This window comes from Tetrahymena thermophila, assembly GCF_000189635.1.
Source record: "Tetrahymena thermophila SB210 genomic scaffold scf_8254367, whole genome shotgun sequence".
Lineage (NCBI taxonomy): Eukaryota > Ciliophora > Oligohymenophorea > Hymenostomatida > Tetrahymenidae > Tetrahymena > Tetrahymena thermophila.
In genome coordinates, this window is record NW_002476151.1 from 53,603 (window position 1) to 68,564 (window position 14,962).

The following is a 14,962-nucleotide window of genomic DNA, read 5'->3' on the forward strand; positions in this document are numbered from 1 at the left end:
AGTAAAAAATAATCATATTTTCTAAAAATGCCAATACTTATTCATTTTTAAATGTATATCATTTTTAAACTAATTCATCTTGATATTTTAAGAACCATTTATCTTAAGATTATTATAATAAGTAATAAAATAAATAGAAATAAATGTATACTTCTTTGTGTTTAATTTTTAAAATTTGATGGACATTCTTCAATTTTTTAAAAAATAATTATATGAATTTTAATAAATCAAACCAAAAATCATAGTTAAATATTAAATATAATAGAATCCTCACACTATCAATAAGCAGGATTAAATGATAAACATCTTATATCTCCATAGCTGAAACTTTCGCTGTGATTTTAAATTCATGAATATGGTTCTTACTTTTTTATTAGACTAAAATAGGTTTTTTTTTAAATCAGCTAAAGGATTATTAAACTGATTACAATAAAGTAATAATTAAATAAATTAAGAGAGAATATTATTTCATAAGAAATATTTACTCAAAGATGAATATCAATCAACCTTGAGTATGCATAAAAGAATTTGAGATCTCTCTAAGTAAGTTTTTTTTGGAAGAAAAAATGTTAAGTTGATGCTGTAATTTTTTCATTTAGCACTTGCTAACCTTAGAAAAATTGTAATTTTGCACAAAAATTAAATCTGAAAACTGTTTGAAAGATTGAATTTTGATGTAAAAATTTACTTCTCTTAAATTACAATTAAAAAACATCATAATAGGTAAAATATATTGGAATTGATAATTAAAAGTGTAAGTTAATTGATAATAAATTGATGTTTTAGGGTAACCTTTATAAATAACAAATAGTAAAAGTAAACATCCCAATAAATAGAAAGAAATAAAAAGTTAGTTATTAGCACCTAATCACAGTAAAAGTTTGATTATATAATTTATTAGAATGAATGCAAATGTATATGTAACAAATATTATGAAATATAGAAAGAACTTAATTTTTTTATTTATTCTATATAAAGTAAGAGTTGTTGAGGTTAATTTTGGTTATATATTTTAATTATAATTAAAAGTGTATATAGATTTGATTAAGACAGTTTGTTGGGAAATTCATGTGATTTGTAGGAAAATAAGTAATAAAATTTATTAAAAAAGCAAATAATTTAAATTGCTTTCTATCAAATTTTTTCACGCATGAAATTACAATTGAATTTTGGTAGAAAAATCACTTGAAAGCATTCTGTATTTACAGACCTTCGATTTGTTAAAATCAAAATCTTGAATTTTGAAATAGTGATTGTTTATGAAATATTTCTCTTCATCAGTTAATTTTCTCTTAGCTTCATTTAAATTTACTAAGGTATTGCACTTTGGTTGTTATTACTGTTCTTCTTTTATTTCGTTGTTATTAGCTTAATTTGCTTATTCTTATTTCTTTTTATTTTTTTTCTTTGTTTATTTGATTTCATTGACTCCAACTTCAACTACTAGATTGCAACCACCAATTATAAGATCATAAGACTCTAGCTCTAAAGTGAGATGCTTTTGTAATAAATTTAAATATAAATACAAAAAGTATAAGGATGATAAATAGTAAATTACTTGGCCATTTTGAGTAATATGTTCTTTTTAAAATGTGTAGCATTATCTTTCTTCATTTTCTACTCTGCTAATACTCAAAACATTATTAACAACATTAAGCAGTTATTTCACCCACTGATAATAATTGTGGCTGGTTAGAAACCTAATATTGATTGATAAAATAAAATTTTTTAGAAAATTTATTTGTTTGTTTTTCTAATCTTAAAATATAGGCTGTATTAATCTTTCTAAATTAAAAAAGACTAAATGAAAAATAACTTAAAAATATTGATATATATTATTATATTCTAGTGTTGTTTTTATTATACAGCTGTAATATTATCTTTTTAGTTTAATATTTCTTTAAAAGTTCTAAAAGATTTATTTACTCTGGGAGTCCACTTAAAGCAACTTCTAACTGGAATTCTTCAGGAGTGTATTAAAGGAAATTTAAATAGCATTCGTTTATATGCACTGAATACATTTCTTTTAAGACACCTCTCCATATAATCATCGGTTTATTTTTGTTTTAAATAAATAGATCATCAATTTTATCAATATCATCTCTTTAGGAACCCTCATTGAAAATTTTTTATGCTGAGTGTTGATCGTAGCTCTAATCATTTAAAGATTCAGTATCTTCTCTAGGAATATACTCCTTTTGACATGCATCAGCTAAATAGTTAGACATCTCATAAGTATCTTAGCTTCCAAAAGATTGCATTCTATCAACAAGGCATTTCCTATTTTAATAAGGTAAATTAGGTAAATTAAATAATTTTTTATTTATTTATTTATTTACCATGGCAATTAAAAACAGTCTTTCTTTTAAAAATATATGTGGACACCATTACTTTTTTTACTGATTTTTGTATATTTAATTTTCTTAAATTAGTTTATAACTGAAATTATAGATCCTTCAACAGGGCCATTACTATTTACACTAGAAAATAAGCAATCAATATTCAAAAAGAAGTCCTTTTGCATAAAAAAGATAATTTAAAAATGTATTTTTTTTTATTGTTAATGCTGAAATTAAAGAGAATTCTTTTAATAATTAATCTTAATTAGTAGTGAAAGAATTAAATGTCACATTATTGAATAAAATCTTAGATTTTTATCTTTAGTTAAAGTAGTGTTGAAAGAAAGAATACTCTAAATTAATAATTTTTCAGCTAAATTAAAAAACAAGAAGAAAAGCATTCTTACAAACTATGGGAATTTAAAGTATGATTTTTCACTTGAAATGAAGCGGTCAGCATGAAGAAGTTGCCTTAGAACCGCTTCATTCAGCACTAATTAATTCTTTTCCTTTTATTTCTAGTAATTTTTCTATTAGCTAAGCTTAAGCGTAGTTATACTGTCAGAATCATTTTGGGTGATAGATATTTAACCTTCACTGACTATAGAAGTTTTTTTATTTCTATTAATGGATATCATCGAAAGCGAGGAATTTTTTGTTAATTTTAATTTATAAAAACTATTTTTTTGTTTGTTGTATCAAATATTTTTTTGGTTTATTCTCTTAGATATGTATATATTAGCAGAATGAACGTATGCAGTTTAATATCTTTTTTTTTATTATTTATTAATTTTTTTTAAATTTATTAATTATCTAAAATTAGAGTTATTAATTGAAGCTATAAATTTATGTGCCAGCCTTTTTTTCATCAGCTAAATTACATTGCTTATAGGTTCTTTTAATGTTTTAGGACTGATTGAATTTAATTCATTTCTTAATCTTAGGCCAGTTTAATTTTAAAGATCTCTATTTCAAAATATAGCCATTCTTACTTGGACTGATCTAACTATTATTAAAGTTTTTCATTTGGATTTTTCATTTAGTTATGCCATTAAAAACAAAAGAAAGTAATAGATTACTATTAATTAGAGTTACTTAATTAACATAGATGCCCTTACAGATACATTATTTAAATCAGATTATTACAAAAGAAAAACGGTTAAAAATCGAATATCTTAAATAACTAAAATTTGAAATTTGGCATAATTAGACTTAAAAGTAATAATAGTAAATCTTTAAATAATTTTGAAAACTTTCATGTTATATTTGAACAAGCCTATTATTGATTGTGAATCAAATAAATTGATTAAAAATAAGTAAGCTCTAATATAAAAATTTTAGCTTCAATTAGACGAAATAATCACTAAAATTTTATATATTATTTAGATTAAGCAAACTCATAAAAATATCAATCAATCAATAATTATCTTGATTTTGGTTTGATATTATCGAAGATTTTTTAGAAAAAGAAGTATAAAAAATTCAATCAATAGTTATTTAATTATTGGTTGACTTTGATAAAAGACAAAAAGAATATTTTTTAATAATCTATGATCAACCAAAATTCAAAAAATACTTTACTATCCAGATTATTCTATCATACATAAGTAAACAAGTATTTTTATATAAAAAGTATAAATTTCATGTAGATTTAAAAAAATAAATCTAAAAAAACTCTAAATTTTATTTAATATTTTAAAGAAGAAAACTCAAGTTAGAATTGGTTGTTATACTATTTATTAATTTAAAGAGGAATTTATGATAGAAAATATCTCAAAAATCATTTTTATTAGTCTAAAATATTTAAAAAATGTATAGAAAAAATTTGGTTAGAATGAAATAATTAATTAACTAACTAACTTTGTGGGTAATAAATACTTTCGCATCAATAATAACTCAAAATATAAAAAAATTGATTAAGAAAAATATCTCTAAATAACAAAAATTATTAGATTATATGTTACTTTCACTCAAATTAAGTCATTTAAATATCAAAATATTAATTTAATTGTTATCTTCATATCCAAACTATTTCAAAATAATTATTTTTTATGTAAACGAATTAAAAATTAAAATAACAACAAGCATAAATAATCTTTTATAAAAAGTTAAAACTAAATTCGTCTTAATTTTTTTTACATCTCAGATTATATATTGAGATTACAATAAAAAAGTGTAATTAAATAATCAAAATAATACCTCTCAAGGAATTTTAAATATTGAATTATAGGGTGGGCGTAATTAGATAACCTTAGCTAAAAACTTCATTTTTTTAGATGGCTGTTTAAAGATAAGTATTTTTGTATATATTGTTAAAGATAGGAATATAAAATGATATAAAAAATATCTTCTCATTTAATAGTTATAGTTTTTGGTTGATATTTTTTTTCATTTTAAATTGCTGTATGTTAATGTTTAGAAGTGTAATAATTTTATAAAATTTTAATCAAAATTATGTAACAAATACATGCAGGTATCTAATGCTGATAAATATTATTGATCGAATCGATTAAAAATATAAAATTTATTTTCCATTTATAACTTTCTTTATTAAGAGTAATAATTCTCTGTCTTTGATCAGTCAAATAAACAAAGCTATATTTTTGTATATTCTTTTAATATTATAGATATTCTTAATTTTTTTTCTTATTAAAATGAGCAATTTATCTAAACTTTATTTACACATTAATCCAAATTTATTATCTTTACTATTAATTAATGATGTAACACAGTAAAATGAATTGATACTCATCACAAAAAGAGGTTTCAGTTGCCTACTAAGCTTATAAATAAATAATTTATTTTTTAAATTAGAATTTAAAGATTATATCCCCACAAAATTTAGAATAGAATTAATTATTCAATAAAAAGCCATAAATTTAGTGGTAAAGGTATAATTTGATTGATTTGGGTTTTACAATTTGCGTTTGTAAACTTACAAGATTTGGTATGAATATCTAAAACTAAATTTAGTTAATAAAATACAAATCATTCTTCAAAAACTATTTAATCTTAACAGAAGCATTAAAAATACATAAATTTAAGAAACATTTTAGAAAAGATAATTTAAAATTATAAGTGAAAATTTATTAAATATACTAAGTACACTTTTTAAAAAGTAAATAATTAGGTCTTTGCAATTAAAAAGCTTAGAAAAATGAAAGGTATAAACCGTTAGATTTTTATATATTGTTTGTTACAGTTAAAAAGGATTTTAAGGCAAACAAATAGTCAAACAATTGCAATTTTAAAATTAATTTTTAGGCACTCATTAATCTTGAATAAATTCAGTTTTTATCAAAAATATAAGTAACATATAGAAAGTGATTATGTGTGTGACTAATAATTAAAACAATCATATAATTTACAATTTTTGATTACTATTTTCAAGTGAAAATTAGCCCAAAAACATTATTTATTTATTAATTTATAAATTAGTTCATTAAATTTCCTTTTAAATGTCTCTTTGCTTTACTATAAAATCGAATGAAAAAAAGAAAAACAAATGCATTTAAAAATCCAATTTAAACAAAGTTAAAGTTGAATAAAATAAACTAATTAGTTTTATTCTTATTTATTTTTAGAATTTATGTTAATATTAGGTAACTTAACCTCTAAGTATCTTCATTCGATTTTATGTTTTTGTTTTTGAGAGTGTAAGATATAAAAATGTCGCCTCTTTTATAATAATTATATACAACAAGAAGCATTATAAAGATGGATAATTTTTATATTTTTATTAATTATAACTTCATAAAGTTGATTCATTAAGGGTAAAAAACTCAATTTTGTTTCTGCTTTATTATGTTTCATTTTTTATTTTTGTATAGTGGTAAAAAAGAAGATACAGATTACACATTTCATAAAATCAAACATCTTAATTACATTATTTCGATGGAATTTAACAAATTAATTTAAAAATACCAATTTTGATTTTGATTCTATGTGAAATCTACTTCATAACAAACTTCATCAAAAAATAAAGTAACAAAATTTAATTAAATTGTTCTCTTATCATTAGTTTTAATAATTAATTTATTACTCTTTTTCATTCAAATTAAGTGATAAAAACAAAAAATAAAATTAATGACGACAAGAACCTAACTTTATTCAAGTTAATAATATTGATACTTTAAATTAAATTCCATTGAATGAGTTTACACAACATCTTACGTTAAAAACATTGTATCATTTTTATTCTAGATATGTTCTATTTTTCCTTAATTAACTTTATAAAATTTATATAAAAGATTACTTTGTAAAAATATTCAATTTACATTTAATAATTTGATTACTTTTAAGATTATGAATGACTAAAATTTTGATTGTTATAAATTAATTCATACCATTTTTTACTTTTTAAATTGATAGTTATTTTCTTATTTTGTTAAAAAAAATTATTCCATTATTCTATTGATGTGATAATCTTTAATTAAATTAAATATTTTTAAGTAATAAAAGGTATCATTTACATATTTTACTTAAATAATAAAGAGATGTGTAATTAAAATATAATTTACATATTTTTATTTCTTTTAAAAATTTACAAAATAAACAAAATATTTATTCTTTATTTCAAAAAACACCTCTTTATTTTTTAACTTTTAAATAAATTATCATTTTTAATTTTATTTAAATGTAAAAATTATTAAATTAATTTTATTGCTTATTTATTTTTTACTACATTTTCAATAAATATGAAAATTATTTATCAAATTTTAATTTTTATATTGGATAAATAAACCAAATTTATTTTTAACAAAAATTTATGCACCATATTCAATTTTCCAATCAAAATATTACAAAATGTTTTCAGTTATAGGTATTAAACTCAAAAGCTATTAATATTATTTATTTCAAAAAATACGAAATTAATTTAATTTTCTTTCTTTATTTAATCATGATAAATATTTAACAAACACATATGGAATTCTATTTAATAGTTTAAGTATATTTTTAGAAAACAAAAAAAAAATGCTATATAAAAAGAATTTGTTTATTATATTTATTAATATTTTCTCTAAAAATGTGCAAAATAATTTTTTATTATTAAGCTATTTCATTTTTATATATTTTACTTAGCAAATATTTTTTAAAATATTTAAAAATAAAATAACTTTAATTTATTTTTAACTTTAATTAAAAAAAACATTTTAAAATATTTATTGAGATCACGATTATTTTAGTTAACTAATAAATGATTTGAAAATTAATAAATTAGAATAAATAATTTATTAAAAAATAAATTGTGAAATATCAAATAAAGATATATTTAATAAATTGAAAGCTTATCAATAATTTAGAATTTAGAGTGACTGAATATCTTAGTTATCTTTCTATTTGTCAATAAATTATGATTGAATTAATATTTATCATTTATTTTTCAAAGGTAATTAAAAGAGACACATGATATCTTATAATTTCAAAATCATAAATAAGAAAAAGAAGATTAATTAATAGTGATAATTAAATCTTTATAAAGTATCAATATAATTTTTTGTTAGAAATACTTAGAAAAAATTTCAAGTTACTTTACAATAAAGCAAGTAGATAAAGGGTAAATAAACAAACATACTTTGTATATTATATCAATGAGTCTTGTTGATAAACTCTTATAAAAGCCAGAAAGTGCTACATTTGTAGATGAAAGATAGTTTTGGTCAATAGAAAAAGCTTCAAATGGTTAAAAATATTATTACAATAAGAAAACAAAAGAATCGTAATGGGAAAAGCCTGAGTGCTTGAAAACTGAAGAAGAAAAGGAAAATCAGACTGATTGGATAGAGTGTACCAAATAAGATGGGAGAGTTTTTTATTATAATACTAAGAGTAAAAAATCTTAATGGTTAATTCCTGAAGAGTTAAAGATTTTAAGATAGTAGCAAGCAGAAAGACGTAGGATACGCGAGTAATAAGGTTTAGGTGATGAAGAGGAAGAATAAGAATTCACAATTTCTGATGAGTAAAAAAAGGTAAAACTAAATTTCATTCAAGTTTAATTTTGTAAAAACGAACCAATAAATAAGATTTAACTCACACAAGTTAAATAATTAGTCAAAGATCAAAATTAGCTGATAATTAATTCATTCATTTATACTTAACTTATTAATCATAATGTATTAAAAAAGGAAATAGATTAAAGAAATTTCTTAGAAATGCTAAGAGAACATAAAGTAAGCAATTAAATGAAATGGGATTAAGCTTAGAAACTTATGCAAAATGATTAGAGATGGATTAAAATAAAATAAATTAGTGAAAAAAAACGTTTGTTTTAAGATTATATTCAAAAGATTAAAAGAATTGAAAGACAAGAGTAGTAAAATAAATCTGAAAAGGCTAAGGAAGACTTTTTCAAATTGCTAGAAGAATAAAATTTTAATTCTGATGCAAAGTTCTATAAGGTAGTTAGCAGCTTTGCTTAAGACCCAAGATATAAAGCTCTAGATGAAAAAAATAGGGAGACATATTTTTAAGACTTCTTAGATAGATTGTTCGAATAAGAACAAGAAAATATGAAAGATGAAAAAAAAATTCATATTGATCTCCTTAAAAAAAAGGTAAATAGATATTAAATGATAAGCCTATAATTGATAAAAAAATATTTTTAATTATAAAAATAGATTCTTTAGTTAAGTGATTTATCAACATCGTTTAGATGGTCTGAGTTTTGTTAGAGATTCAAGGACGATGAAAGCTTCAAAAAGCTTTCTGATTTTGATAAGATTTATATTTTTTCAGATATCATTCAAGATTTGCAAAAATCTGAAAACGATGAAAGACGTAAAAATAAACGTAGAAATGAAAGAATCAATAGAGAAAAGTTTAGAGAACTTTTGAAATAAAAAATTGCATATGGAGAGATCAACCATAAAACAAAATGGAAAAACTTTGTTTAAACAATCAAAGATGCTCCAGAATTTTTAAATATGCTTGATCAACCAGGTTCTGCCCCACATGAATTGTTTGAAGACTAGTAGGATTTATTAATCGATAATCATAAAGCTATGAAAGCAGAAATAAAGCAACATATAAAATAATCAGGAATGAAGGTAATTAATTTTTTGTTTTGGAATTTATTTATTTATTTATTTTAAGTTATTTCTAAATATTTATTTATTTATTCATTCATTCTTTTTTGTGTGCATAAATAGGTTGTAGCTGATATTACTTTTTAAGAATTTATTGAAAAAATGAAACTTTTGAGTGTTTTTGATACCCTTGAAGATTACCTGAAGAATTTCTATTACCACTATTTCATTCAAAAAGCAAAACTCAAGGAAAAAGAAACATAAAAGAAACATAAAAAGGCTCAGAGAAAATATCTCAAATTTTTAAAAACTTTGTAAGAATTGAATAAAGATAGCTAATATAAAGATTTTTAAGAAATTATAACTAAAGGATTAGGTGAAGAAATTAACGCCTAGATTCCTCTCACTGAAAGAGAAGAAATTTTTAAAGAATATGTAGCTACACTTGATCCTAACTATAAAGATATTTATATAGAACAAGAAACTGTTCCTCAAGATTTGAATAAACAAAACTCTTAATAAAATAATAATTCTAAAGGTAATAGTTAAATATAAACAAATAGCTCTGCTCTTGCTGCAACTGCTGCTATACCTCCTATTGTTCATAATCCTCCCTAGATTTCTAAGATGGAGCCTTCACCTCAAAAAAAGTAATAGCTAAACCATAAAGTAATTTTTTATAGTAGTGGAACTATATTTTATTTTATTTTTTTAATCAAAAGGGAAGTGCTGATGAAGGAGAAGAAGGTGAAATACCTTAAATGGAGAAGAAGCTTAAAAACAAATCAGATGATGAAGATGGAGAGTAAGAAGAGGGAGAGGATTCTGATAGTGGATAAAAACATAAAGATAAAAAGAAAAAGAAAAGCAGTCATAGACACCGTGAACATCACTCATCAAGAAATAAAAGCAAAAAGAGTCGCTCCCGATCAAATTCTCGTTCTCGCTAGGAAAAGAAAAGTAAAAAGAAAGATAAAAAGAAAAAGAAATCTCACAAACATTCAAGAAGTAATTCAAGCTCTAATTGAAGAGTTAAAAATTTTAAGCTAAAGTAATATGATTGTTATATTAGCTGTGGCGACAATCTATATCGCTTTAATATTTATGATAAAATTAGATTATCTAAATTTCAATTAATTTAAAAAATTCATACCTTTATTTAGCATTTTTATTTTCTCTATAAATAAAAATAAATAAATTGTCATTTGTTTTAAAAGAAATTAAAAAATTTTTAATTTAATTTGGATAAATTTTGAAAAAAAATAATTTTTTTATGTTTTTAGTAAAGCATTTTTTATCTTAATTATTTTTAAACTTTTTTTTAATAATTCGTTTTTAATATGGTAAAAAAAATTTAAAAATTAGATAAAAATAAATATATAAATGACAAAAAGTATTTATGCATAAATTTATTGTTAAATATTAATATAAAAGATAAGTTTGTTGGAGAGAATTTTTTACATTAAAAATATGAAATTTAGTCTTTAATGATAAAATATCAAACTTAGCTTTAAAGAATATATAAAAAATAATTTAAGGTAAATAGTTCTCGAATTATATTTGAAGAAATTCTGATAAACCTAAATCATATGTTAGAAATATTTTGAAATTTAGTTCAATAAATTTATTATTTTACTTTTGTAGTCATAATATATCAGAATTATGTGTTTTTACTTTGCTTTTCACTAGTAAATATTAATTATTTTTGATATAAATCAGCTAAAAAAATTAAAAAAAAGCTTAGATTAAACTATTACCTAAAAATTAAAATTGCTTATTAATTTATATATATGTACTTTTTATTATTATCTTTTTTTAATTTCTAAATCTTTAATTCACATAATTTATTAATCAATCAATCTATTATTAATAGTAAATTATTCTTATATTTCAAAACAAAGTCCTTGAAAAAAGTTTAATATATTTAGAATTAGTTCGAAAAAAGAAATATGAATTACATAAATTAACTATTTAAAAACTAAAAGTAAATATCTCATTAAAATGAATTGGTTAATCAGATAATTTTGATTATTTATTAGAGATTTAAAAGATTAGCATCAACCAATTAAAGGTGATTCGCCGTAAAAAAAATTAGATTTAGCAGATCAAAATGACTAAAAAGTTTTAGCTTCATCAAATTAGAATAAGTCCATAAAAGAAGAGATTATGGATGATATGGATTAAAGGCATTAATATCGTGAATTCAAGATGAAAAATAAAGCAGCCCAACACTTAAATAGATCAATTACTTCAAGGAATTAAGTGTTGTTGAATGAAATTTAGAATAAAAGTACAGTTTATTTTTTTTATATTCTGTTATTGGAATTTTTTTTTTCATAAATGATAAAAGAAGAAGATTAAAATGTCAATTTTGTAGGTGATTCTATTCTATAATAATATTATTAAGAATAAATTAATTACTAGGTCCCTTTATAAGATAAAAAAAATAAGTTTTACAAACAAAAAGTTGTTTTTAATATAGGAGAAGAAAATTAATAAGATTTTTAAGAAAATGTAGCTTAAAAAATAGAAACCAACGAAGAAATAAGACAAAAAGATGTTGATAAATCACGTTTTACTCCAGATTAAGAAAATTTCTTTAATAATTTGAAAAAAACATAAACTATAAAAGATTAAAAGTATGCAAGTGAAAATGATATTTAATAATTATAATCAACAATCAACTAAAAAAATTAGAAACTATAGCAGTCACAAGTAAACAAATAAAAAGAATAAGTAGAATCAACTAAATTTATAAGAATGAAAACAAGCTAATTTAATTGTGAGTCTGAAGTATTTAAGAATTCATTAAAATAATAGAGTCTTTTTTAATTTAATAAGCAAGAAACCATTCAGAATGGATATCTTGATTCAATTTTTATAAGCGAAGATGATGAAGACATGGATGATGATAATAACGATAATGAATATGAAAATGACTAAAACATAATTGAAGAAGAATAAGAAACATAGTCAAATAAGGAAACGTTTGATATATAAGAATAGCTTTAAAAACCACCATTTAATGAGGAAGATGAAACTCAAGTCCAATAAGCTTTAGAAAATATTAAAATTTAAAAAAATAAAAAATAAAAAGTAAAGAAGTTAATAAGAAAAAAATATGAGCTTACTGCAGTACCTGACGAAATGAATTCATTTTACATAACTTTATAAAGAGGGAAGAAGAAAAAATAAAAAAATTTTAATAATGAAATTCTAAGTATTTAATTCATACCTTAAAGTTAAACTTTATTGAAAGATCACGTAGGTGATTTTTAAATAAGAAACGAAAGCAAAAGCAACTTAAATAATTTAATTCCTTCTAAAAATAAAGAAAATTTATCTTTTGTTCTCAATTGCTCTAATGTTTTCAATTTTAGCAAAATGACTTCTGTATTATTAAACTTTCAATATAAAAAATAAGTAAATTTATTAATATTTTATATTTTTAAAATAAATAACCTAATTTTTATTTGAAAAGGATGCACTGCTTTATCATTAACAAAATGATTTTCGTTATATAACTTCTATAGGTGAAGGAAGCTTTGGTACAGTAGATTTGTATGAATTTACTCCATTAAAGTTTCCGATTGCTGTAAAAAAATTAAAAACTATTGAAGAATTTGCTCGTGAACTCTATTTAATGGAAACACTACAATCTATTTATATGCCACAACTATTTTTTTATGATGAAACTTAGAAAAAGCTATTCATGGAAATGGGTTTGTGTAGTTTAGAAGATTTAAAAAAGTATTCTGAGTAGACAGATTTCTGTCTCACCGATTAGTAGACTTTTTCTATTTTAAATTAACTATTAGTGGCTATAGAATTGTTCATCGATTAAAAAGCTTTCCATAGTGACATAAAACCTTCAAACATAGTTATCAGATCTAAATTAAATGAGAGCAATAAAATTTAATTATAACTCATGATAATAGATTACGGAGGAGCTTCTTTTGATATTGAAGATTATTGGATATATTACACTCCAGCTTTTGTATGTCCAAAATTATGGGAAAAGTTGTTATCAAGTGACTCGTGCTTTTCAAAAGATATTTCTAAAGAAAAATCAGCATACATATAAGAATTAGATTCAATAGAAGAAAATTATGAATAAGAATGTGATACAAATAACATTGAAAAGTCCAAGTTAGAAAATAGTGTAATTAATAAAATAAAAATAAAACCTATAAAATAGACCAATCTAGGAGAAATTGACAGGAGGCAGTCAATGGAAAATTCATTGACGTTAAAAACAAATAATTCAAATGATAAAAGTACACTTGCAAGTAAAACAAGCCAAAATTTCCCTAGCTATTAATAATAAGATTCTATTTAAATGCTTACAGATCAAAAGCAACCAATTAGCAGAGTATTTAATGATAACTTATCAAGTTACTAAAAAAGTTAAAATTTTGATAAAAAATCTAAAATTTTTTAATTTTAAGAAACTTACAGTAAGCAATTGTCTATGAATGAAGGTAATAAAGATTTTTCATAAATTTTAAAGATACAAAATTAAGAATAATCATAATTAAAGAGTTAGCAAATAAATTATGATGACATATAAATAACTTAAAATTTAAAACTGGAGAGAAATAATGAAAAGATTGCTAATGAAATAACTTTAACATGGGAAGAAGTGAGATATTCTGAGATGTATGCAGGGTGTAGATGCATTTAATACCTTATCCTAAACAAAAATGAAGAAGATTTGTTCAAAAAGAAAAATATTGATGAATTCTTTATGAGATACCATAAACAATACCCAAAAACTTTAAAATTAATGTATAAAATTATGAAGAAAAACAAATTCTGCTCTTTAAATAAAAGTTAATTAAATTAACTTTTTACAAAAACAACAGAGCAAGATTTTAAAATAGATATTGATCCTAATATTCTATTCGAAATTTCCCCTTTAAAAAAATAATGGAATCAAATATTAAAAACATAAATCTGACAAATAAATAATATATTTAATTAATTATTTAATTTTATATCTATTTCATTTAACCAAATAAATAATTATTTTTAAAATATATATTCAAAATTAATCTTTTAATTGTTTAATAATTTATTATTTTAAATTTGAACAAAAGTTTTAGTATATAATTAAAACTTAATTTACACCTAACATTTTTAAAATGGGTATTATTTATTATTTACTTTTGATTTAATTAATAAACAATTGTAAATACTTATTTAATACAGCCACTAATTTTCTTAAATTTTGTTTTTAGTACCCAATAATCTAATTTTAAGAAAAAAAAAAATTATTTAATCTGAGATTAGAAGTGATTTGAAGTAGGTATATATTATATAATAACTAAATATATTATATTAATTTACGCTCCTTTTAACTTTTATAAATCTTTGGAAAAAAAAATTTATAATTCAATTTTTATTAATAAAAACTTAATAAATTGAAAATATTAACAAAAAGTAACCTATCAAAACATCCAATTTGATATCTTAATTTTAAAAAGATAAGTAAAAACTATAAAATATTTATTATTCTTGAAAATCAAGTAGAAACAAAGTACTTTTTTTTAAGAAAAGTAAAATTTTTATATTAATAAATTTACTCTTTTTAAT

The 14,962-nt window shown here is 21.0% G+C and overlaps 3 protein-coding genes across 3 annotated transcripts; 2 read left to right on the plus strand and 1 right to left on the minus strand. All coding sequences in view use genetic code 6, as the record gives it.

Annotated features, from left to right (window-relative positions):
- Positions 1–1,144: 1,144 nt before the first annotated feature.
- On the minus strand, positions 1,145–2,977 carry TTHERM_00755870 (hypothetical protein; the record flags this gene model as incomplete). The annotated part of the gene is made up of 5 exons (XM_001031716.2): positions 1,145–1,498; positions 1,559–1,700; positions 1,927–2,280; positions 2,340–2,515; positions 2,747–2,977. The coding sequence occupies 5 exons, from the start codon at positions 2,975–2,977 to the stop codon at positions 1,145–1,147; spliced, it is 1,257 nt and encodes a 418-aa protein (XP_001031716.2).
- Positions 2,978–7,783: 4,806 nt separating this feature from the next.
- On the plus strand, positions 7,784–10,395 carry TTHERM_00755880 (FF domain protein; the record flags this gene model as incomplete). The annotated part of the gene is made up of 5 exons (XM_001031717.3): positions 7,784–8,311; positions 8,468–8,896; positions 8,960–9,388; positions 9,491–10,036; positions 10,090–10,395. Exons 1-5 carry the CDS (start codon positions 7,931–7,933, stop codon positions 10,393–10,395), a joined length of 2,091 nt encoding a protein of 696 aa, XP_001031717.2. The 5' UTR covers positions 7,784–7,930.
- A 921-nt stretch (positions 10,396–11,316) lies between these two features.
- Positions 11,317–14,327, plus strand: TTHERM_00755890 (kinase domain protein; the record flags this gene model as incomplete). The annotated part of the gene is made up of 4 exons (XM_001031718.2): positions 11,317–11,351; positions 11,407–11,657; positions 11,718–12,790; positions 12,849–14,327. The coding sequence occupies 4 exons, from the start codon at positions 11,317–11,319 to the stop codon at positions 14,325–14,327; spliced, it is 2,838 nt and encodes a 945-aa protein (XP_001031718.2).
- Positions 14,328–14,962: the final 635 nt, after the last annotated feature.